The following is a 26,571-nucleotide window of genomic DNA, read 5'->3' on the forward strand; positions in this document are numbered from 1 at the left end:
TGTGGGCTTGGATTTTACAGCTTTCACTGTGTGCCCCAAATGACAGGTCTACTTCATTATGTGGGTCAGTACGATCACTGAGATAACACATTTTTATAGGTTTTATAATGTTTTCATACATGTACAAAATTAAAACCTGTACAAAAAAAAAAATTCTTCATTTTGCCAGGTTCTGGCGCTAATAACTTTTTCATACTTCAGTGTACAGAGCTGTGGGTGGTGTTATTTTTTTGCGACTTTTGATGGCTTTTTAATCACTTTTTAATGAATTTTTTATATTTTTCAAAATGGTTAAAAAGTGTAATTTTAAAAGTGGCTCACCAAATTTGAAATCACCAAAAATGTTATTACAATTCATTGGTCATTGCAGACAGGAGTAATTTGTGTGACCATGGATTGTTCATCAGAAGGAAAATGTCTGTTTATCGGTAAATTGCAGACAAACTTATTAATGCCACAAATAAAAATAAATCAATTTGTGTCATTAATAAGTTTGTCCGCAATTTAACGATAAAAAGACACCTGTCTGACTTTCACTGACCTGGAATAACTTATCTCATGTCGCTGTGAGCTGGGGGGGGGGGGCCTTCCTGCAGACTTCACTCATTAACCTGGTCCTTGTTCCTGGAGGAAGGAACCCGCACTGCAAACCTGGACAAGAGCAGGACAAGAGCAGGACAGCTTCAGACGAGTAAAAGATGGGCAGGGCCAAAGAAGGGGCGGGGCCAGCACCACAAGCTTCCCAATTCAGACAGGAAGCTGCACACTGAGTGACGAGGGCAGCACTGATGGCCCTGATTGGTGCGTGTTTCAGGAAAGGTTTTCTGCCATCCTCAGCTGGCTGCGCCTCTCTGCAGGTGGTGGGTGTATATTCTGGGAACTGGATGAAAGATACGGGGCTCGTGCCCTGGAAACTTTGACGTTGCGATGCCCCTGGCTCTAACACATCATAAATATGGCGCAGCAAGACAGAGAATAAGATCTGCCAAAAAACTGAAGAAAAGCCAATAATAAATTCCCCCGTGTTCCCACTCAGGCAGAACATCAGCTGCTCCTTTATCCGAGCTCCTCCACATTTTTCTCTCTTATTCTGATTGTGTTATATAATTGTACAAGTTCTCTAATTCAATCTGAAGTTTATTGGTTATTGCATCTCATACAACTCAACATCAAACTCAATTACAAATGCAGATGTTCAATAAGTACAAGACTTCTCCCCTTGTGGCTCCTCTAATATGTAAAAAAAAGCAAAATGTTTGCCACATTCTTAACATTAAAATGTTTTTCTTCCTGTGTGAGAGACGTGTTTAGAGATGGGATTTTTACACAAACCGCTTCTCCCCTGTCTGAGTTCTCTCGTGTTTAACAAGATCTGATTTCTGACTAAAACATTTCCCACATTCTGAACATGAAAACGGCTTCTCCCCTGTGTGAATTCTCTCATGTTTAACAAGATCTGATTTCCTAATAAAACATTTTCCACATTCTGAACATGAAAACGGTTTCTCTGCTGTGTGAATTCTCTCATGCTGAACAAGATTTGATTTTTGAATAAAACATTTCCCACATTCTGAACATGAAAACGGTTTCTCCCCTGTGTGAATTCTCTCATGCTGAACTAGATCTGATTTTTGAATAAAACATTTCCCACATTCTGAACATGATAAAAGCTTCTCCCCTGTGTGAATTCTCTCATGTTTAACAAGCATGCAAACTAGCTAGGGACCGTAGGGACTATGGGTCTAATAACATTAAATATTGCTTGAAAAATGTAAATAGGGAGCAAACGAATGTAAGGAATCACCAGCCGTATGAGAATAACGAACGACATACACATACAGCCGTAAACAAGAAATACATTACACATACTGATTCCCCTAGCGGCCCCAACAAGAGATATAAAAAGAGCTATCCGAAGAGAACACAGGTACCAATTAGAACCTTTAAACCAACTACTAATAAAGCTAAACAAGAATCTGGGGTGGACAAACAGTACACAACAAACTTGGAACATATCAATGAACTAGTAATACCTACTACATCAAAAAATCATGCCCCCCAAAATTTTCAGCTCCAGAATAGGGACCAAATAGAATTAGATCGACTCATGGAGAACCTACCCAAACCTGCACTCCCATCAGGTAAATTTCCTAATACTGATTCCATTGATCCCAACGACTTAATACTAACCACCCATGGCACCAGCCCTTCCCCACATAGCCCACATGGGGAACAACAACAACAATTTTTTACGCCCCTCAATGACAGTAACATCAAGAAAATATCACTTGACTATACACGATTTGGGGACATACCCTCACTCAATGACACTGAGTCTTTTTTAGGGCTACCGGGGGAAATAAAACAAAGACCGTTACACCCTTACACCCTAAAAACAGCACTAAAAGAAACAGTGTTTCCAGCCCCCCCTCTAAGCCTCAAAAGAAAAAACAACACAAGAGAGGCAGAAGAGGAGGTAAGAACAGACACCGACACAGCCTCATCCCAGGAGGACTCACTGGTAGAGACCCCCAAATACAAAAGGAACAGATAGTGGAAAAACCGCCACTAAGTATCGATAGTAAGAAAAATAATCTAGTTAAGATTTTTAATTTGTCTAGCCATACCCTCACAATACAGGAGACTACACTATTAGAAAAAGGGCTTTCATTTTGTCCTATGTCTAGATCTAATGACTTCAACCTTTTTGTGGACCTCAATAAATTTATTAGAAAATTAACTTTAAAAAGACATTTTAATCTAATCGATAAAAATGGTGGTGTTTCCAATCCTTCTACCTCTGGTGAAGATTGCACTACCTCCATTTCCTCTCCCCAACCGACAGAAATAGTCTCGGATATGCTCTTCAAACATACAAATCTAAAACCAATATCCACATTTTATCCGGTCCATCATAAAGGAAACTTTGTGGAGACCTTTTACAGCTTGGTGTCCACCGAATTCCAGGACCTCCATACTACAAATAGTGCAGGAACCAGGAAGAGAGAGAATAATTTAACGTACAAAGAGAGGACAGCACTAAAGGATCTAGCCAGCAGACAGGACCTGGTAATAAAGGCGGCAGATAAGGGGGGGGGGGGGATTGTCATCCAAAACAGGTCCGACTACACCTCAGAAGCAGAACGCCTTTTTGCAGATAGGGCTTTTTATTCTAGGCTAGACCATGACCCCACCCTGGAATACAAGACAACCCTTTACAAATTTTTAGATGAGGGGCTAAAAGTAGGGATCTTAAATGCTAAAGAACACAAGTATCTGCGAATGGAGGAGCCAGCCATGGCCCTCTTTTACCACTTACCCAAGGTGCATAAAATCCAGACAAATCCCCCCGGTAGACCTATTATATCGGGAATAAACTCCCTGACATCTAACCTTTCCCACTATGTGGATATACATCTCCAGAAATATGTTAGGAGTCTAGATGCTTTTCTTCTTGACACATCAGACCTAATTAGACATGTCCTCGAACAAAAATGGGATAAATCCTGGCTGTTTATTACAATGGACATTAGCTCTCTGTACACTAATATCCCCCACGACCTCGGGATTCATGCCATCTCCCACTATCTAAACAATGACCCCTCAGTCACCGATGTACAAACTAACTTTATATTGAGGGCCACTGAGTTTATTCTCAAACACAATTATTTTTCTTTTCTGAACAAAATATTTTTGCAAAACAGGGGTACCGCCATGGGGAGCAAATTTGCTCCCAATTTTGCGAATCTTTATGTTGGACTGTTCGAGGAGCAGGTCATTTACCAACATAAAGACTTTGGACATTGCCAACTGTACAAAAGATTTATAGACGATGTATTTATCATTTGGAGAGGGAGTGAGGAGGAGGCTAAGAGTTTCGTTAAAGATATTAACGAAAATGAGTGGGGACTAGAGTTTACGTGTAATATAGTAAAAAACAATGCCGAATTTCTAGATGTAGAAGTATTCCACACACCTGAAGGGCAAATCAGGACAAAATCCTACTTTAAACCAGTTGATAGCAACAGCTACCTGGGATTCGATAGCAACCACTTCAAAAAATGGCTGACTAATGTACCTTACGGTCAATATAAAAGAATTAGGAGAAATTGTACGGATGACTCGGATTATACCCTCCAGAGCAAAGTCCTTACTGAAAGATTCAGAGCAAAGGGTTATCCTTCCACTCTGATCAAAATGGCCAATAAAAAAGCAGGTGAATAAACACAGAGAGCTTGCCTACAACCCAGAGAAAAACCGAAAGAAAGGGGTTCTTTTGATATAAATTTCATCACAACCTTCTCTACGGACAGCAAGAAAATAAGAAACATCCTAGCGAAACATTGGGACATTTTACTACATGACCCGTACTTAAAGGGGGTTATCCCCAAAAACCCGCGCCTAACCTTTAGGAGGGCCCAAACACTCAAAAACATCCTGGCCCCCAGTCGCTTAAAACCTATTACAGCTAAGAATCCCTTAACCACCTTGTTCCCTAAAATTGTGGGTAGTTTTAAGTGTGGGCATGCACGTTGTAAGTGCTGCGATTCCATCAAACACAGACAGAAGACATTCATGTCGAACATAACAAAGGAGACGTATCCAATAAAAAGCTTTGTGAATTGCGGATCAAACTACATCATTTATTTAATAGAACGCAAGTGTAAATTGCAGTACATTGGGCGCACTATTCAGCCTCTAAGGGAAAGATTAAACACCCATAGACATAACATCCAAAATGGTTTCACTTTACATAGTGTGTCGCGGCACGCAGCTACTCATCACGACTGTAACATCAAAGAATTTAGTATACTCCCGATTGAGCATATCAGTTCTACTGTTCCACAGCGATTTAATTTTCTAAAAAGGCGTGAGATGTACTGGATATTCAAGCTTCAGAGTTTGGTACCCGCAGGACTAAATGAAAGCCTAGAAAATATATACTAGAGTACCCTCTTCACGCAACTCAGAGCTTTACTATAACATAGGCATAGCTCTTTTCATATGTGCAATTTTATTTGTATTTACTTCTTTGTATCTTTTTATATCCATTCCTATTTTTATTCATATATATATCTATTCATTTTTCATTTGTTGTAAGCTCTTGATATTAGTGATGGAATCATGTACACATTAACTCATATACACCCTTTAAGTACAGAACTACTTGGTTACTAGTGTTGGAATCATGTATACAATAACTCATATACTCCTTCTGAGTACAAATCTATTCTATTTTAATCATTTTTCTTATACTCCTCTTGAGTACAGAACAATTCTATTTTAATCTATTCTTATATTTATATTTCTCCATAATAATAATTTTTTAGCTTGTCTCCTAGCATTTTTACTCTAGATGATTACTTCTTATGAAGAGTTTTTTTCATTTCCCCTTACATCTTCTAAGAATAGTTGATGATTTTATATTTTAATTACACGCCTATACGCAAACACTTATACTCAAACACTCAGACTGGTTTGCTTCCGTTACCAATTAATTTTACTAATTAATCTTGTCACTAATTATTAGTGCTTTCGTGTTTATTAACATACCATCACTAGCGCTTGATAGTGCCTAATTGTCCGCTCAATCATGTTTACTAACACTTACCTCATGCGCGCGAGCGTTGCCATGGTATGCAGGTCAAACATCCGGCGCCCCAGTGACAACTGCGCACGTGCAGCAATACACTGCTGTTCGCTTTTTTTTTGGCGTGCGAACCCGGAAACCCGAGCCTCTGCAGCGCCTAGACACGTAAGTCACCTGATCTTCTTTATGCTATATATGATTGTCATTGTAATATGTTATACATTGTCCTTTGTTTGAGAAAGGGTGTCGTACACCCGAAACGCGTCACGTTTGGACAAATATTTTTGTATGTAATTTTAATAGATTAAATATTCATTGTCTTTTTTCCCTAAATTGAGGGTATTGTATTCTTTTGGGAAGTGCACTGTCAGCGCCCTACTTGAGTCTGGGTACCATTTTTTTCTTATAAATTTATGTTTAACAAGATGAGATTTTTGAGAAAAACGTTTGCCACATTCTGAACACGGAAACGGCTTCTCCCCTGTGTGATTTCTCTCATGTTCAATAAGTATTGATTTCTGTCGAAAACATTTGCCACATTCTGAACAAGAAAACGGCTTCTCCCCTGTGTGAATTCTCTCATGTTTAACAAGATCTGATTTCCGACTAAAACATTTGCCACATTCTGAACATGAAAACGGTTTCTCCCCTGTGTGAATTCTCTCATGTTCAATAAGTATTGATTTCTGTCGAAAACATTTGCCACATTCTGAACAAGAAAACGGCTTCTCCCCTGTGTGAATTCTCTCATGTTTAACAAGATCTGATTTCCGACTAAAACATTTGCCACATTCTGAACATGAAAACGGTTTCTCCCCTGTGTGAATTCTCTCATGTACAAGAAGATGTGATTTTTGAGAAAAACATCTGTCACATTCTGAACAAGAGAACGTCTTCTCCCCTGTGTGAATTTTCTTATGCTTAATAAGATGTGATTTCTGACTAAAACATTTTCCACATTCTGAACATGAAAATGGTTTCTCCCCTGTGTGAATTCTCTCATGTACAAGAAGATTTGATTTTTGAGAAAAACATTTGTCACATTCTGAACAAGAGAACTTCTTCTCCCCTGTGTGAATTCTCTCATGTACAAGAAGATTTGATTTTAGAGAGAAACATTTTCCACATTCTGAGCATGGAAAAGGCTTCTCCCCTGTGTGAATTCTCTCGTGCTGAACTAGATCTGATTTTTGAATAAAACATTTGCCACATTCTGAACATAAATAAAGCTTCTCCCCTGTGTGAATTCTCTCATGTTCAAAAAGTTTTGATTTATTAATTAAACATTTCCCACATTCTGAACATGAAAACGGTTTCTCTCCTGTGTGAATTTTCCGATGTGTGAGGAGATTCCATTTATGAGTAAAACAATTGTCAGATTTAGAACATGAAAATGTCTTCCTGGTTGCAGCTCTTAGATGCTCGGCTGCTCTGTGGTGGTTCCTTTTTGGACTTTTAGTCTGTGATGTATCAGAATAGATGCCCAATGTAATAGCATCAGATGATAGATTGTTGCGGTGAAGGTCTGAGGGTAAATCCTTTCTGCTGTTGTTTTCTATACATGTATCTTGTGTGATCCCACAATCATCAGCTTTAATATCTGAAGATATCAGATGTTCCTCAGAGCCACAAGTAACGTCATCTGCCGGGAATAACAGGTTGATCAATAACAAAGTTAATACAATCTGTAATGATATAAGTATTTATAACATTTTATATATCATATCTCACCCTCTAATATCATATATCACCCTCTAAGAAAGTCCAAAACCAGGGGAAAAAGACAGACAAATGTCCAGAATGAAGATGAATGACCCTTATTTTGTACATATATGAAGTTTTATATTTCAATATATCTACATCTTTGCATCCCCACACCTGTACATGACTGTACCCCTACACCTGTACATGACTGTACCCCTACACCTGTACATGACTGTACCCCTACACCTGTACATGACTACACCCCTACACCTGTACATGACTGCACCCATACACCTGTACATGACTGCACCCCTACATCTGTACATGACTGCACCCCTACACCTGTACATGACTGCACCCCTACACCTGTACATGACTGCACCCCTACACCTGTACATTACTGCACCCCTACACCTGTACATGACTGCACCCCTACACCTGTACATGACTGTACCCCTACACCTGTACATGACTGCACCCCTACACCTGTACATGACTGCACCCCTACACCTGTACATGACTGTACCCCTACACCTGTACATGACTGCACCCCTACACCTGTACATGACTGCACCCCTACACCTGTACATGAATGCACCCCTACACCTGTACATGACTGTACCCCTACAGCTGTACATGACTGCACCCCTACACCTGTACATGACTGCACCCCTACACCTGTACATGACTGCACCTCTACACCTGTACATGACTGTACCCCTTCACCTGTACATGACTGTACCCCAACACCTGTACATGACTGCACCCCTACACCTGTACATGACTGTACCCTTACACCTGTACATGACTGTACCCGTACATCAGTATATGACTTCACTTCTACACCTGTACATGACTGCACCCCTACACCTGTACATGACTGCACACCTACACCCGTACATGACTGCACCCCTACACCTGTACATGACTGCACCCCTACACCTGTACATGACTGCACCCCTACACCTGTACATGACTGCACCCCTACACCTGTACATGACTTTACCCCTACACCTGTACATGACTACACCCCCACACCTGTACATGACTGCACCCCTACACCTGTACATGACTGCGCCCCTACATTTCTGCACCTCTATTCTCCTATTGCTGCATTTTTATTTTTATGCAGTTGAGATGCATTTTTTACTGCAAACTGTGAATGTACAATGAAAATCATACATTCGGTAAAAAAAAAGGGGGGTCTTCTTTATTGACTTTCAGAAGGGCCCAAAATTTTGGCGCCGTTAGGGAATCCACCAATTTTCCAACATGTTTTTGGACGCACAAGAAGAGCTGCAGAAAACTGGTGTAAGGAGTTCTATTGGCTCCAGATTTATGAAGCCAGGAGCACAGTCTTCACAAATCTGGCGCACCCTGCGGGCGCTCACTTTTCTTACACTGAGTGCACCAGTTTTTCCTGTGAACTCAGTTTAACGGGTGAGTAACAGATTCATGTCAGACTTCAGTGTCACATTCCTTTTACAAACACTTCATAAACACAAGTGCAATCGATATGAACTCCCTAGACCAGCTTTTAGCTGCAATTATTTTGTGCCAAAAATATCTCATAAATATCTCAGATTCACAAGTGGTGCCACAATTTTGCGTCCATAAATAGAACAAGTCATGAGAGTCAGATAAACACCAATATTGTGGCTGCACTATCGCTATTTTTCCATTTCAAAGGCTATATAAATGCCCCCTATTTTGTGGTAGTGGATATAGGCAGAAATAATGTGGCAGAGTACTCACCATCCTGGGGGTCCCTGGCATCAGTGTAATGTCCTCCCTCCGAGGCTCCCTCCTCCACACATATCTGGACCTGCTCTCTCTCCATTCTGTGTCTCAGTCCCTCAGTCCAAGCTCCTCCAGTAAGATCTTCCACCAAGAAGTTCTCCTCATGTGAGTTGTGCTTGGGTTTCTTATACCTCTTGGTCTGCCCCCTTTTGTCTCAACAACCTCCCCCATGTAAATGAAGGGTGTTGGTCCCACTTCCTTATCAGCCAGGCTGATTGTTTAAGAGTGCTTTGTTTTAAGTGTTCTCCTTTGTTATGGGTTTATTATCCCTTCCCACCAAAGAAAGGCCAGGATGTGTCTTTCTGATGAAACTAGATAACTTCATTTGCAAATCTTTACTAGGTGAAATGTTGCCCTGTGATTCCCTACTGATTCCACATCCTGAACAATAGGGAATGCAAATCCATGCAGACAAGGCGTCTCCAATGACCATGGGACTGCCCTGTCCTGGAAATGGCTTCATGGAGCAGAAGAATGTCATACAATCAAGTGCTTTTTATGTCCAATCAAATATTGAGATGTGCTTTTATTTTTAAAATAATTTTAGTAAACATTTTTGAATTTCTTTCCAGTCACAAAATCAGTATTGGTGCTGTATAGTAAACTTTTGTTAGTAACATTTGTATTTCAAAGTGCTGCTTTTTTATAACTGTATTATACAGACAAATACATACTATGATTGGCATTGCCAACATTTTTACTACAAAATATTGTAAAACTTTTAATTTCTTTCATAGTGCATTTCATAGTTTATACGGTTGAAAAAAGACACTTATCCATCAAGTTCAACCAAGGAAGGGTAGGGATTGGGTGAGGAAGGGATTTAGGGGAAACAATCCTATATAGAATAACAATCAATGTTATTTAGGTGTAAAAAGGCATCTAGACCCTTCTTGACGCTCTCCGCTTTCCCTGCTGTGACCAGCGCCTGAGGCAGGCTATTCCACAGATTGACAGTTCTCATAGTAAAAAAGCCCTGTCGCCTCCAGTGATTAAACCTTGTTTTCTCCAGACGGAGACAGTGCCCCCTCGTCTTTTGATTTGATTTAATCTGAAACAATTTACCACCATATTTTTTGTATGGACCATTCATATATTTATATAAATTAATCATGTCCCCTCATAGTCGTCTCTTTTCCAGACTAAATAAATCTAGTTGTTTTAATCTTTCCTCATAACTAAGACCCTCCATACCCCTTATCAGTTTTGTGGCTCTACGTTGAACCCTCTCCAGCTCCAGGGCATCCTTTTTATGGACCAGTGCCCAGAACTGGACAGCATATTCCAGGTGTGGCCGAATCAGTGCCTTGTATAGTGGTAATATTACATCCCTATCATGAGAGTCCATACCACTTTTGATACATGACATGATCCTACTAGCTTTAGAGGCCGCCGACTGACATTGCATGCTGTTATTCAATTTATGATCTACTAGTACCCCCAGGTCCTTCTCAACAAGCGACTCTCCCAGATTTACTCCCCCAAGGACATATTTTGCCTTGCCTTCTTATATGACTTTTTAATTCTTCAATATATTTGTCATATCTTAACTCTTAAACAATGGCAAAAGGACAAAGATTCTTTTTCCGGGTTTACATTATCTAAAATAAAACATTATCACCCTTTTAAAGTAAAAAGTAAAACAAAAAATACAATGAAAAATACATTTGTTAAATTTAAAACATAAATTCTGGTGTCTGGTCACATTAATTAGCATCAATTATCTAAATTCTGTGGCGTCTTAAAATTTCAAGATTGTATCTGATGCCCTAAAATAAAAGGAACATTTTTATTTCTTAACTTTTTAAACATAAATTCTTTCATAAACTATAGATTTGAAGTGTTGTAGCATATAGACTACTTAGATTTTTTTAAATTAAATTAAATAAAGGGTTCCATGCACACAAGCGCTTTATGAAAAAAATTATGGAAGCAAAGCCGTATCGTTTAACTTTGTACCGGAGAAAAATACATTCTGTAAACAACAGAGAAAGGCAACAAAAATAGAGACAGGAAGAAAGCAAAAACAAGACCAAAATTATTTCCCAATTATAAAAGCGACAAGAAACTAGAAACTGAAAGTGCCAACCTCTGAGGAACAACATGGGGTCATGGTGGAGGGAGATGAGGAATAACATGGGGCCATGGTGGAGGGAGATGAGGAACAACATGGGGTCATGGTGGAGGGAGATGAGGAATAACCTGGGGTCATGGTGGAGGGAGATGAGGAATATTCTGGGGTCATGGTGGAGGGAGATGAGGAATAACATGGGGTCACGGTGGAGGGAGATGAGGAATAACATGGGGTCATGGTGGAGGGAGATAAGGAATAACATGGGGTCATGGTGGAGGGAGATGAGGAATAACCTGGGGTCATGGTGGAGGGAGATGAGGAATAACATGGGGTCATGGTGGAGGGAGATGAGGAATAACCTGGGGTCATGGTGGAGGGAGATGAGGAATAACCTGGGGTCATGGTGGAGGGAGAGAAGGAATAACCTGGGGTCATGGTGGAGGGAGATGAGGAATATCCTGGGGTCATGGTGGAGGGAGATGAGGAATAACCTGGGGTCATGTTGGAGGGAGATGAGGAATATCCTGGGGTCATGGTAAAGGGAAATAAGGAATAACATGGAGTCATGGTGGAGGGAGATGAGGAATAACCTGGGGTCATGGTGGAGGGAGATGAGGAATAACATGGGGTCATGGTGAAGGGAAATGAGGAACAACATGGGGTCATGGTGAAGGGAGATGAGGAATAACCTGGGGTCATGGTGGAGGGAGATGAGGAATAACCTGGGGTCATGGTGGAGGGAGATGAGGAATAACCTGGGGTCATGGTGGAGGGAGATGAGGAATAACCTGGGGTCATGGTGGAGGGAGATGAGGAATAACCTGGGGTCATGGTGGAGGGAGATGAGGAATAACCTGGGGTCATGGTGGAGGGAGATGAGGAATAACCTGGGGTCATGGTGGAGGGAGATGAGGAATATCCTGGGGTCATGGTGGAGGGAGATGAGGAATATCCTGGGGTCATGTTGGAGGGAGATGAGGAATATCCTGGGGTCATGGTAAAGGGAAATAAAAAATAACATGGGTTCATGCTGTAGGGAAATAAGGAAAGGGTCAATCTGTTCAATGTTTCTTTTTAACCGGTTCGTGACCGCCCGCCGTGTATTCACGGCGGCGGTCGGGTCGCGCTGCATGGAGAGGGCTCACGGGCGCGCACCGATCGCGGGTGTCATCACAGCGATGGCTGCCGGCAAAGTTGCCGGCAGCTTCAAAAAGATAGCGGCACATGGGCGCCGCCATCTTACCTGGGATCACCGCTCCCCGTGACGTCATCGGGGAGTGGCGATCCGTCTCCATGGTAGCCTCGGGTCTTCCGAATACCCGAGGCTATTTCGTTTTAACCCCTTCATTACAATGTGCTGATAGCACATTGTAATGATTGAGGAGGAAAATCCCCATATACTGCCATACCGTAGTATGGCAGTATATGATAGGATCGATCAGACAACCTAGGGTTAAAGTACCCTAGGGTGTCTGAAAAATAGTAAAAAGAATAATAAAAAAAAGTTTAACAAAAAAAATTATAATAAAAAAACCTAAAATTTCAAATCACCCCCCTTTCCCTAGAACTGACATAAATATAAATAAACAATAAAAATCATAAACACATTAGGTATCGACTTGTTTGAAAATGCCCGATCTATCAAAATATGATAACGGTTTTTCAATGCGTTTAACCCCGTAACGGAAAATAGCGCCCAAAGTCGAAAATGGCACTTTTTTGCCATTTTGAAAAATATAAAAAAATCTATAAAAAGTGATCAAAAGGTCGTACAGTCCTAAAAATGATATCATTGAAAATATTATCAAATTTCGCAAAAAATGACACCACGCCCAGCTCCGTACACCAAAGTTTTAAAAAGTTATTAGCGCCCGAATTTGGCAAAATCAAAAAAATTATTTTTGTACAGGAGGTTTTAATTTTTGTAAATGTATGAAAACATTATAAAACCTATACAAATTTGGTATATCCTTTATCGTACCCACCCAAAGAATAAAGTAGACATGTCATTTGGGGGCGCTCAGTGAAAGACGTAATATCCAAGCCCACAAGAAAATGGCGCAAATGCGTTTTTTCACCATTTTCACTGCATTTGGAAATTTTTTCCTGCTTCCGAGTGCATGGCATGGAATATTTAATAGCATCATTATGAAGTGCAATTTGTTACGCAGAAAACAAGCCGTCACACAGCTCTTTACGTTCAAAAACAAAAAAGTTCTAGATTTTTGAAGGTGGGGAGTGAAAAATGGAATTGAAAAAACAGGAAAGGGCCCGGTCCTTAACCGGTTAAACAAAGGAAAATCCCCTGACTGATGATATGAGGAAGAATAATGTAAATCCTCTAACAACCTTTTTTGTTTTTGCCTTTCCATTTTTTACTCCCGACTTTTAAATAGCAATAACTTTTTTTTATTTTTCCATGTAAAGAGCTCTGTTTTGCTTTGTTTTCTGCATAACAAATTGCACTTCATAGTGATGGTATTTACTATTCTATGCCATGTACTGGGAAGCAGAATTTTTTTTTGAATGCAGTGAAAATGATGAAAAATGCATTTGGGCCATTTTCTTGTGGGCTTGTATTTTACAGCTTTCACTGTGTGCCCCAAATGACAGATCATCATTATGTGGGTCAGTACGATCACTGAGATAACAAATTTGTATAGGTTTTATAATGTTTTCATACATGTACAAAAATTAAAACCTGTACAAAAAAAAAATTCTTCATTTTACCCTCTTCTGGCAGTAATAACTTTTTCATACTTTGGTGTACAGAGCTGTGGGTGGTGTTATTTTTTGTGACTTTTGATGAAGTTTTCAATGCTTCTATTATTAGGATGGTGCATCCTTTTGATCATTTTTTATTGAATTTTTTATATTTTTCAAAATGGCAAAAAAGTGCCATTTGCGATTTTGGGCACTATTTTCCATTACGGAGTTAAACGCAGTGACAAAACCAGTATTATATTATGATAGATTGGGCATTTTTGAATGCGGTAATACCTAATGGGGGACATTAATCATAGTGGGTCTCAGGTTCGCCTATTTTTGCGCCTGGTTTGATCTTCTTTTTGTCTCCTGATCTATGATGGATCTAGTTCTGCCTTAGTAAATGCACTTTGGATTTGTCTCATGTCCGTTTCGTTTGAGCCTAACTTTGTCTCAAATTGTTAGATCTCATTTGTGAGCAATAATGAAAGGAGACTGAGAAAATGTGACAGAACGTTCAGGGCGTCATCTCTGCCCCAAAAAACTATCATTGTGATGTAACTGCAGGGACTAAAAGTTACAGAGATGTAAAAAAAAAAAATTCTTGCTGAAATGAGTCTTTTCCTTTTTTATTATAATGTACATGAAATGGAGACTGATAATATTCTCAGATCTGTACAATAAGACAATAATCACTCCCAGAGATGATCCCATAAACAATGATGAAGTCGTTACTGGAGAAATTTTACATTTTAAAACTGCTCCGAAGTATTTTCCATGTTCCGTAGAGGGAATTCTTCATTTTGGAACCTAAAAATTATGTTTTTAGTAATGTAAAGTGATTTTTTTTGGAAGTGCACCTGCTCAGAGTAGGTGCATTTTCTGCGCCTATTTTGGGCGCAGTTCTGTGATAGATCCCGTGCAAACATCTGTTTAGGACGCACTCACTATGTCAGATAAGGCGCAGGGACTCAGAACCACTAAGTGCCGAACTTTGCCGTGCGCCAGAAAATGGCACATAAATGCGCCTAATTAACGAGATGCGCCAGATTTTTGTGCTAAAAGACGCTCAAAACAGTCTAACAGACTATGATTAATGTCCCCCAAAGTGTTTATGATCTTTACTGTTTATTTATATTAATATGACTTCTAGTGAAAGGGGGGTGATTTGAATTATTAGGTTTTTTAATATAGCTTTTTTTTACTTTACTATTTTTAAGACCCCCTAGGTTACTTTAACCCTAGGTTGTCTCATTGATCCTACCATATACTGCCATACTACAGTATGGCAGTATATGGGGGTTTTGTACATTATTTATTGCATTGTGTAGTTAAAACGGGACGCAAAACGAGACAGCCTCGGATCTTTGTATGACCCAAGGCTGTCCTGGTAACTGATTTCTTCCTCCGATGACTTCACAGGGGGACAGTAATCAAATCTAATAGGGCTGAGCCCATGCGCCCCTAGGGCCTCCGGAAGCCTTACCAGAGGCATTTACAGGTCAGTACTGCCACCGATCGCTGGTGTTACCGGTGGGTGTTTGCTGCAATATGCAGCAAAGGCCCACCTTGCATGGAAAGGGCTCAGCCCATCTCGGGATGAAGTGCAATGTCACGTCAATAAGACTAAAATAGACCAATCACTGGGCCCAGGTGGGACATACCCTGTATACTACATAACTTGATAGATCTTTTTTTTATATATATATTTGAAGATTTCTTAACCGCTTATGGATGCAGCATTTTTTTTGTTCATTTTTCGCCCCCACATTTAAAAATCTGTAACTTTTTACATATCTTTTATATTTCTTTGTGTACAGAGCTGTGTGAGGGCTTATTTTCTGCATAACAAATTTTACTACTCCATGACATTATTTATAATATCATGGCTTGTACTGGGAAGCTGGAAAAAAATCAAAATGTGATTAAAATTGGCAAAAAAACCCCCACATTTGTGGCACTTTCTTGTGGGATCAGTTTTTACGACTTTCACTCTGGACTCCAAACGATACATCTACTTTATTCTTTGGTTCAGTACGATTAAGGTGATCCCAATTTATACAGGTTTTATTGTGCTTTAATACATTTTCAAAAATTAAACAAATGTGCACGAAAAAAAAACAATTTTGCCAACTTCTGGCGCTAATAACTTTTTCATACTTATGGAGCTGTGTGAGGTGTCATTTTCTGAAAAATGAGCTGATGTTTTCATTGCTACCATTTTGATGCCTGTGCAACCTTTTGATTACTTTTGAATTCATTTTTTATGGTATGTAAAATGGTGTAAAAGTAGCGTTTCAGACATTTGGGTTCCATAGGGGTTCCACCATCTGTAATAACTGTTTTCATATTTTGTTTGAAACGCAGTGATACCTAAACTGATACCTGCTTGTGATTTTTACTGTATATTACGTTTTATATCAGTTCTAGCTAAATTGGGGAGATTTTATTTTTTTTTTATTTTCATTATTTTTGCATTCTAGCATTGTAATCTCTATAGCCATCCCCTATTGTGTGCACATTTATACAGAATGCTGTGGATTTTTACTGCAATTTTCACCCTTGTCAATGCCAGGGTCAGACTCCAATGGAAAATCGATTTATACCCTTGTAAACCTGTTATTAGCCCTTTAGCTGCACCCGCTAAGGCACTGCAGTCCAGGTTTGACGACGGTTTCAAAGGGGTTAAATACCCAGGATTGAAGCTTTTCCATTCCTGGGTGTTGGTGCAGTGATAACATAACCAGCAGGCACCAACAGGACCTGATGTCCTGCAAACTTCCTCTGACACTGTAAAAACCTGATACAGTGGTCATTGAAGGGTTAATAGTAAGGATGAAAACTAAATTGTGTCTTTAAAACGAAAAATAAAAAGATGCATGGCCTGAAATAGTAATTCCTGCTTCTGACAGATGAGGGTATCATTTTTTATGTTAAAGTATGTGCAGCATAGCATGGGCAAACATTCGGCCCCCTGCTGGAGAGAAGATGGGTGAGCAGACCCCTCTCAATAGAGAAGAGCAGGACTGGCACCGGAATACAGCAGAATATAGGACATTTCTTTGCCTGATCACGGTGCGGTGATTCAACGTATGCTGACCCCAATGTGACTGTTTGCAATAGACATCTACAGGGACTGATACCATTTTTGGCTGGATATCGGTCCCCATTATGCTTTGTGTGCATTGGTTCCATAGGCCTTATGCACTTGTATTAATGCAGGAGGGGTGTGTGCTCCCTGGAAAGCAGCCATTATATGGGACATTTCCTATATCATGTGGAGCAGCCGCCCAGTTCAGCCATGGTGTGGTGTATGCAGGTGCTATAGACCTCTATGGGGCTCAAGGGCCCCCATATATTTAATCACCATAGGCTTTAGTTATACAAGGGGAAATTTATCAAATACCTGTATATGATAAAACATCAGCTGATCCTTTATCCGAGCTCCTCCACATTTTTCTCTCTTATTCTGATTCTGTGTTACATAATTGTACAAGTTCTCTAATTAAATCTGAAGTTTATTGGTTATTGGATCTCATACAACACAACATCAAACTCAATTACAAATGCAGATGTTCAATTACAACAAGACTTCTCCCCTTGTGTCTCCTTTTGTGAGGGTCAAGATAATGATTATATGCCTTATGATTGTATACATGTGCCCTTTGCCCTATATTTTGTACTTTGTCTGTTGAGAAATACAGAGCTTTTCCCTTACATCAGTTTTAACCAGACATGCAACTGTCAGCGGAACTCAAGTCTTGTGATGGAAAGCAGAAGATGGAAGAGCAGATGTTGATCCAAAGATAGTACCAGGTTTTTGGAGTAAAGGTTAACTTCCTAATCTTCAGGCTACAGAAGATGACGCCTGCATGGCAACCATAATCTAAGTTGGAAGACCAATCAGCAAGAGCCGGAGGCTAGACATATACGCTTAAGCTATAACCAATTATAATGATTTTAATGTATGTAACCACACCTTCTTGTACGGGTATAAGAAGCTATGTATCAGGAAATAAAGACACAGTTCATTTCTCTTTTCTGTACGGCAAGTTAAGAGCATGAACCTAAGATAAAACAGAACTTCAGTCTTCTGTCTTTTCTTATCCAAACGTGCACGCATGCTCAAATAATTTGGGGTGTCTGAGAGAAGAGTATAAGGCGGGATTGACCCGGCCCCGACAACTGGCGCCCGAACAGGGACCATCCCCGCTGATACCGTACACCCGAGGACCCGAACCAGAGGACGGAGGACGAACGCTTGTCCACACCAATAGAGGACCGCGGCCTCACTGAATCACGGTAAGTTGATGCATATTATATATGTGTTAGACTTCCCTGTGATCATTGGTGTGGAATAAGTTAGTAGCTTCTGATACTTTTCGGGTCTAAGGGCTGATTGTCTGAGTGGTGAGACTCATTTCTTTACGGTGATCGCTGGGATGGTTCAGAACTGATGTATAGTGACACTTCCCTATGGTGTGTCACTGAATCACCACGCCTCATTCTCTCAGGCACTGAGTCAGACCTCTGGATGGAAAGTGAAAGTAAAAGGCTTCATTGTGACATATAGAGTCTCTGCCCCCCTTCTGTAGAAGCTGGGGAGGAAGTTTGCAGGCTGAGAATAGTACAGATTGACATCCTCTGTTCTGGGGGATATTGGGCACTGGTTACGTGTCCTGATTGATTTTATTATTTTATACGGGGGGAGGGAAGGGAATTAAGGTGGTCTAGGTTAGAGACCGGAAAGATAGCATTGGCTCACTAGGAGACCGGCTGATTAAGGTACCGAGGGAAGCACGGTTTTTGAACTCTAAATAGTTCTAACGGGTGTGTGATCAGAGTTTTGGTAGCGTAGGGACTTTATTATTTTGCTGACACACGACGGTGAGCCGGGGCCCCTGCGTTGAGTGAGTAGCTACACCAACGTGTACCTTGTTAGAACATGATGTTAGGTGTGTTTAAGAAAGTGCATACCCTCCCCGAGGGAGCAGAGACTGCAGTCAAGCTTGTTGAAAAAAGGGAAGGAAAAAAGTATGTTAATAATTGTGTGAGGTTGTACAAGTATGTTGATATGCCTTCAAAGGGAAGGCTGCAGCCTTCAGTGTGGAAGCAAATTCTAACCACAAGTAGAGGTGAGTTAGAAGATAAGGGCATATTGGAAGCCGCTCAGGCTCACTACAGAGTGGCCAGAGCATTGCAAGTTGAAGGATGGTCAGAAGTGCAGGGAGATGGTGGTTCAGCAAAAGCGGAAGTGCTATATGGATATGTGAAGCTTTTAGATAGAGATGTGAAATGTGGAACTAAGATGGCGACAGCACCATGTGCTCAGCCACCGCCCTATAATGGCGGCCAGCCTTGTCCAGAAGGGTGGACATGTACAGTTTGTGGTTTACAAAATCCTGAGTGGGCAGAATCATGCCGTCAATGTGGTGCCCCCTGACCTACCCATAATTTGGTTCAACCCCCTTTGGTCCAAGCCCCGCCTTTAACCCCACCTAGTGGCCATCTTGGTACACCCATAGTTCAACCCCTATACCCTCTCATTACTTCCTCCGGTCAGTACTATCAGGGTCCAGCCCCTGTGGCCTCACAAATGGAACCGGGAGTTGAGAATGTACTGGGTGAGAAGTCAACTGAAGACCCCACTTCCCAGGGTGGAGCCTCTTATCGATGTCTATTAAAAGCCCTACCCAGCATTATATCTTTACAGATCAAGGATTCTCTGAAAATGACAGACCTGTTTCACCAGTTACCCAGTGGTCTCTGGTCTCAAGGACCCGATGATGTTGGGCTACTCCCAGTTCCACCGGTCATGGTGTACCTTAAAGAAGGAGCCACATACCCCAGATTGCCTCAATATCCGCTTAAGGCCTGTCAGGAAGAAAGCTTGGGAGAGCAAATATCAACTCTCCTGGAGGCGGGAGTATTGGTGAGATGCACCTCCCCGTGCAATACCCCATTGTTCCCAATAAAGAAGAAATCAGTCAAAGGTCAACCACCCAAATACAGACTGGTACAAGACTTGAGGGCTGTGAACGCGGCCACTATCCTGGAAACCCCTGTGGTTCCCAACCCCAACACCCTGCTCTCTGGGGTCCCTGCTCAGGCTGATATGTTTACCGTGATTGACTTGGCAAACGCCTTCTTCAGTGTGCCATTGCACGAAAGCTGCCGATACCTTTTCGCCTTTACACAACAGGAGGAACAACTAACCTGGACCAGGACGCCACAAGGAGCCCAGAATAGTCCCAATCAATTCACCCAGGCTATGAAGACACTTCTACAACCATGGATTCTAGAGAACCCCAAGATCACACTGTTACAATACGTGGATGACCTTTTACTCTGTGGCGCTGCCTCCACCATTGTTCCTGCTTCACTGTCTTTACTACATTTCCTGTATACCATCAATTGCAGAGTCTCCAAGGACAAGGTGCAATGGTGTCAATCCAAAGTTGTGTTTCTTGGACACTGCATATCTCAGGGTGCAAGACACCTCACCGAGGAAAGAAAGTTGGCCATTCTAGCCCTCCCTTACCCAGGAACTATTTCCCAACTCCAAACCTTCCTAGGTCTAGTCACCTATTGCCGGCAATGGATACCGGATGCCTCAGTCAATATGCAGCCTTTTTACGATTGCTTGAAAACAGGAGGCCCATTGCCACAATATGCAGTGGATCGGGCAACCTACCAGCGACAAGTGGACTCTTTCAACTACCTGCAGAAGGCAGTAGCTAGTACCCCAGCGTTGGGCATCCCCAACTATGACAAAGAATTCAACCTCTTTATTTCAGAAGCTCATGGGCATGCCTCTGGAGTGCTGACACAACTCCATACTGGGAGACAAAGACCAATTGGATAGTATTCAGCCAGACTTGACCCAGTCGCCAGAACAGCGCCCACTTGCCTGAAGGCTGTACATGCCGCACATCTACTGTTGGATAAAACCGCGGATATCGTCCTGGGACATGACTTGGTGATACAGGCACCGCATGACCTGGCAGCAGTGCTACAACAAACTCTGCCCAAACATTTGACACACCAAAGGCACCTCAGACTGCAGTGCTCGCTACTACTGCCTTCACACATTACTTTCAAAAGGTGTCAAACAGTGAACCCGGCCACCTTCATATCACAGGCCTCTGGAGAAGTGGAAGGGTGCATACCTTCTGAGAAGCGGGAACACAACTGTTTACAACTCTTGGAAGAAGAGACTGCCTCACCTGCTAATGTCACCGAAGAAGAGATGCCTCAAGCTGACTTGGACCTTTGGATGGACGGATCAAGATATGCTGATGACTCAGGAAAGTTCCATACAGGTTTTGCTGTTACCTCTGAGACCGAAGTCCTCATAGCAGAAGCACTACCACCACACTTATCAGCGCAGGAAGCCGAACTTTTGGCTTTGGAAACAGCCTGTATACTGGCTAAAGGAAAAACTGCCAATATAAGGACAGATTCCAGATATGCCTGTGGTGTTGCCCATGACTTCGGAATGATCTGGAAGAACAGAGGGTTTATCACAGCTCAAGGAACACCTGTGAAGCATGCAGAACGCATTAAGTCCCTTATGTCAGCACTGGAGTTACCCACCAAGGTAGCGGTGATCAAAGTAAAAATACATGGCAAACTCAACAGCAGAAATGCCAGGGGCAATCATCTAGCCGATCAAGCAGCAAAGGAGGCAGCTTTGGGTAATGTGTCCTCCAAATGGCTGGATCCAACACTGCAAGATGCATATCCCACCATGATAATCACCAGAGCCCAGGCGAAGAAACTTGGAAAGACGGAAAAACAAGATACAGAGGCAAACACCGAAGGCGTTTGCAGGCCAGGAGTGAACAATCGAATAATGGAAGAACAACACCAAGCCACCTCAGAAGAGAAGAAGCAATGGAAACAGCAAGGTGCTGAAAAGGATCAAGGAATCTGGAAAGTAGGAAACCTGATATGCCTCCCTAGGCGATTGTACCCTGCAGTCATCGCATGGGCCCATGGAGCCACTCATCGGGGAAAGAACCAAGCCTATGCCTGCATCCAGAGAATTTATTACGCCCCAGGAATCAGACCTGCCATTGCTGCATACAACCAGGCCTGTACCGTATGCGCCACTTGTAATCCCGCCCCTACGGCAAAGGTACCCCAGCAACACCTTGCCAAACCAGAATACCCATTTCAAAGGATCCAAGTGGACCACATCCAGCTACCCAAGGAGGGAAAACACGAATATGTACTTGTAGTAGTAGATATGTTCTCCGGATGGCCAGAGGCGTACCCGGTAGCTAACATGACATCAAAAACTACAGCAAAGAAACTGATCACTGAGACAGTTTGTAGATTTGGAGTACCACAAGTTATAGAGTCAGACCAGGGCCCTGCTTTTTCTTCTCAGATATTCAGAGAATTATGGAATATGTTGGGAGTAGATTTGGGCCTACACACACCATACCACCCACAGAGCTCAGGAAAGGTAGAGAGGATGAATGGTACCCTAAAGAACAAATTGCTCAAAATGACCCAGGATAGTCCCCTCCCCTGGCCAGAATTGCTCCCCATTGCTCTGTATCATGTCCGACACACTGCCCAGGCCAAGCATGGTCTCACCCCCTATGAGATTTTGTTTGGCAAACCACCAGTTTTTCCCGTGATAAGTAAGCAGGAATTGTCTGAAAGTCATGATAAGACTGTACAATATGTAATTGAATTGTCCAAGGAATTAACTAATCTGCATGCTGCAGTTGTTGCTTCTCTTCCAGAGTCATCAGGTGACATAGTCCACAACTTCCAACCAGGTGATCAAGTGTATGTGAAGAAGCATATCAGGAAAGATTGCTTCCAACCCAGATTCGAGGGACCTTACACAGTGGTCCTGGTAACGCCTACAGCGGTGAAACTTGAAGGGAAACCCACCTGGATACACGCGTCACACTGCAAAGGGAAGACAAAATGAAGCTCTATATCCTTTTCTGTTTAAGTTGTTTAATAATCACAGATAATTGCCAAATCACAATTTTTTGGGTACATACCACGGCCCCGTATGAAGAGTATTTCTTTGATTTTTGTGATATCGTAGATTGTCGAGGGACAGAGGACATTAGATGGGATCCATCATACCAGTACAAGGGCGAAGCACAGTTTTATATTTGCGTAACCCGTCCCGGAAATGAGAACTGCAATTCATGGTCAGATGTAGGGTGGAACACAGGGAAAAAGTGGGGGTATCAACCCCAAGAAGGGTTAGAAAGGAAAGACAAACATGGTAAATCCCTTCTTGATCGGATGACTCTGTATCTAGGGGGGTTCCCAACTAGATCATGTAAATACCCAGGCAACTGTCTTCCTTTGTTCATAAGAATTACAATGCCTTCCCCAGGAGATTTAGGGAAATATGTGCTAGGATGCCATAGGGGGACGCTGAATGGGAAGCTTGGGATGTTCGAATTGCGGGACGCCAAATTGAGACCCACAAGTGCCCCAGTAAATCACATAGCAGGAGCAGATCAAGAACTACAGAAAGAAGTAAGCGAGGTAATACCAGTTCCCGGGTTAAAATGGGAAGAGGTTTTCTCTATGGAAACTCAAGTTGTCCCAAGAAAGAACTTATGGTTAGAATGGGTAAGGTATACTGTAAAGGCACACAACATATCAGTCGGATGCATAGCTTGTGCAGGGGCAAATCCTCATCTAACCACCCAACCCTATGTGATCCCACATATAGATAAACTGACCTGTTTGATGAAACTTTTAAAGGGCCAGAATACCTCTGATTGTTTGGAATATCTACCTTTAGTTCATGTTAAGTCTAAGGTAAGACCCCCAGGTGAAATCTGGGTTGAGCAGGGGAACTATACCTGTGTATCCTCTGACATCACTGATGCCAAAACTCCCCTGGGGGTGTTTGAAAAAGGTTTTTGCCAAGAGATTGTCACCATAGACTCAGGTTTGTTGTCCGACCATACTTCTTTCCTTTATGATGTCTTTTGGCTTTGTGGGAATGGTAAGCTGAGGAATCGCCTCCCCCAATCATGGAGGGGTCAATGCGCCCTAGTTAAATTAGTCCTGCCTTTCTTGATGTTACCCTGGGATCCGACTCATAAAAATGAACAGGTAAAGATGAAAAGGTCACTAAGTAACACTGATTACGGACAAGACCCTGATGTTTACATAGATAGTATTGGTGTCCCAATGGGGGTCCCAGACCGATACAAGGCTCAGGATCAGATTGCAGCCGGATTTGCTTCCATAATCCCCCAAGTGCAAATCAACAAAAATGTGGACTGGATAAATTACGTTTACTATAATGAACAGAGGTTTGTAAATTATAGTAGGGATGCTTTCACTAGTATTGTGGAAGAACTGGGCCCCAATACTAGAATGACTTTACAAAATAGAATGACCCTAGATATGATACTCGCAGAAAAAGGTGGAGTGTGTGGAATGATAGGAGAAGACTGTTGCACTTACATCCCTCAGAATTCAGGTGCTGGTGGTAAAACACTGATAGCAATAAAGAAAATTACAGCATTGGCAACTGAGATGAAGGAAAATGCAGGGGTAGATACCTCCTGGGCAGCATGGTTTACTAGCTGGGCAGGGGGGTGGAAGGCCCTTTTCCAACAGATAGGATTGGTACTACTCGGGATGTTCATCCTGGCTCTATTTCTCTTATGTTGTTGTATACCATTATACAAGAGGTTGGCCAAGAAAATTGCGAATAACAAGGCTAAAGGAGTTTTTCCGAATATCGATAAACAGTCTGTTTGTTATATGTCCATGAGGAATAGAAATCTGCCCGATTTGCCTGAGATCTCAGTTCTGTCAGAACAGCCTGATGTTCCAGTTCTGGAACACCCAAATTCTTCCCCGATAGATGACCTACCTACCATTGTGATCTCAGAATACTTAGCCCCCTCCCCAATAGTGGAAGCTTTAGTGTAAGGGAAAGAAGGAGGACTCCATGTGTCAGTAAGGTTAGTGCTGGGAAATTGATCCAGGTGTCACAAGGGCACGTTGGGTCAATGACTCAGTGAAGCAATCCACTCCCCTCTCCCACCACATGGACAGCCTATAGGAAAAACGAATCGCAGTGAAGTATAGGGAAAAGCTCAGTATTTAGAGGGGAATTGTGAGGGTCAAGATAATGATTATATGCCTTATGATTGTATACATGTGCCCTTTGCCCTATATTTTGTACTTTGTCTGTTGAGAAATACAGAGCTTTTCCCTTACATCAGTTTTAACCAGACATGCAACTGTCAGCGGAACTCAAGTCTTGTGATGGAAAGCAGAAGATGGAAGAGCAGATGTTGCTCCAAAGATAGTACCAGGTTTTTGGAGTAAAGGTTAACTTCCTAATCTTCAGGCTACAGAAGATGACGCCTGCATGGCAACCATAATCTAAGTTGGAAGACCAATCAGCAAGAGCCGGAGGCTAGACATATACGCTTAAGCTATAACCAATTATAATGATTTTAATGTATGTAACCACACCTTCTTGTACGGGTATAAGAAGCTATGTATCAGGAAATAAAAACACAGTTCATTTCTCTTTTCTGTACGGCAAGTTAAGAGCATGAACCTAAGATAAAACAGAACTTCAGTCTTCTGTCTTTTCTTATCCAAATGTGCACGCATGCTCAAATAATTTGGGGTGTCTGAGAGAAGAGTGTAAGGCGGGATTGACCCGGCCCCGACACTTTCATATATAAAAAGTTTTTCATCAAAGTAAAATGTTTGTCACATTCTTAACATTAAGCTGCCTTTTTCCTGTGTGAGAGACGTGTTTAGAGATGGGATTTCATTGTAAAACATTTGTCACATTGCTAACACAAACCGCTTCTCCCCTGTGTGAGTTCTCTCGTGTTTAACAAGATCTGATTTCTGACTAAAATATTTTCCACATTCTGAACATGAAAACGGCTTCTCCCCTGTGTGAATTCTTTTATGTCCACCAAGATTTGATTTACGAGCAAAACACTTGTCACATTCTGAACATGAAAACGGCTTCTTTCTGATGGAGCTTAATAACTTCATTTGCAAATATTTACTAGGAAAAATGTCCCTGTGTGATTCCCTACTGATTCCACATCCTGAACCATAGAAAATGCAAATCCATGCAGACAAGGCGTCTCCAATGACCATGTGACTGCCCTGTCCTGGAAATGACTTCATGGAGCAGAAGAATATCATACAATAAAGTGTTATAAGTAGAGATGAGCGAGCACTAAAATGCTCGGGTACTCGTTATTCGAGACGAACTTTTCCCGATGCTCGAGTGCTCGTCTCGAATAACGAGCCCCATTGAAGCCAATGGGAGACTCGAGCATTTTTCAAGGGGACCAAGGCTCTGCACAGGGAAGCTTGGCCAAACACCTGGGAACCTCAGAAAAGGATGGAAACACCACGGAAATGGACAGGAAACAGCAGGGGCAGCATGCATGGATGCCTCTGAGGCTGCTTAATCGCACCATTATGCCAAAATTATGGGCAACAGCATGGCCATGACAGAGTGACAGAATGAAGCTAGATAGCATCTAAAACATCCAATAATTGACCCTGACACTATAGGGGACTTCATGCAGAGGCAGCGGCAGCAGCGGCAGGCTAGAGAGTGGCATGGCGACATACCCTAAATGGACTCAGGCTTCAAACCAATGGGTGGCAGAGAGGAACCAAAGGAGGTGAGCAAGAAGCG

General features: G+C 41.9%; 2 protein-coding genes across 2 annotated transcripts in view; one reads left to right on the forward strand and one right to left on the reverse strand.

The window, feature by feature from the left end:
* The window catches only part of LOC140076200 (uncharacterized), a 215,350-nt gene that overhangs the window by 120,033 nt on the left and 68,746 nt on the right, over positions 1-26,571 (forward strand). The window lies entirely within an intron of this gene.
* LOC140075553 (uncharacterized) lies at positions 1,323-19,294 on the reverse strand. Its single transcript, XM_072121632.1, has 3 exons — positions 19,196-19,294; positions 6,006-7,050; positions 1,323-1,696 (listed from the first exon to the last, which is right to left on the reverse strand). The coding sequence occupies exons 1-3, from the start codon at positions 19,292-19,294 to the stop codon at positions 1,323-1,325; spliced, it is 1,518 nt and encodes a 505-aa protein (XP_071977733.1).

Source organism: Engystomops pustulosus, chromosome 8, assembly GCF_040894005.1.
Source record: "Engystomops pustulosus chromosome 8, aEngPut4.maternal, whole genome shotgun sequence".
NCBI lineage: Eukaryota > Metazoa > Chordata > Amphibia > Anura > Leptodactylidae > Engystomops > Engystomops pustulosus.

Bases quoted from the DNA above. Each gene is read 5' to 3' on its own strand.
- LOC140075553 (XM_072121632.1), bottom strand. From the start codon at position 19,294: ATGATTCTGCCCACTCAGGATTTTGTAAACCACAAACTGTACATGTCC. The intron at 7,051-19,195 runs GTGCTGTCGCCA...GATACATCACAG, and splicing joins GGGCGGTGGCTGAGCACATG to ACTAAAAGTCCAAAAAGGAA. The intron at 1,697-6,005 runs ATAAATTTATAA...TGCTTGTTAAAC, and splicing joins AAAATCTCATCTTGTTAAAC to ATGAGAGAATTCACACAGGG.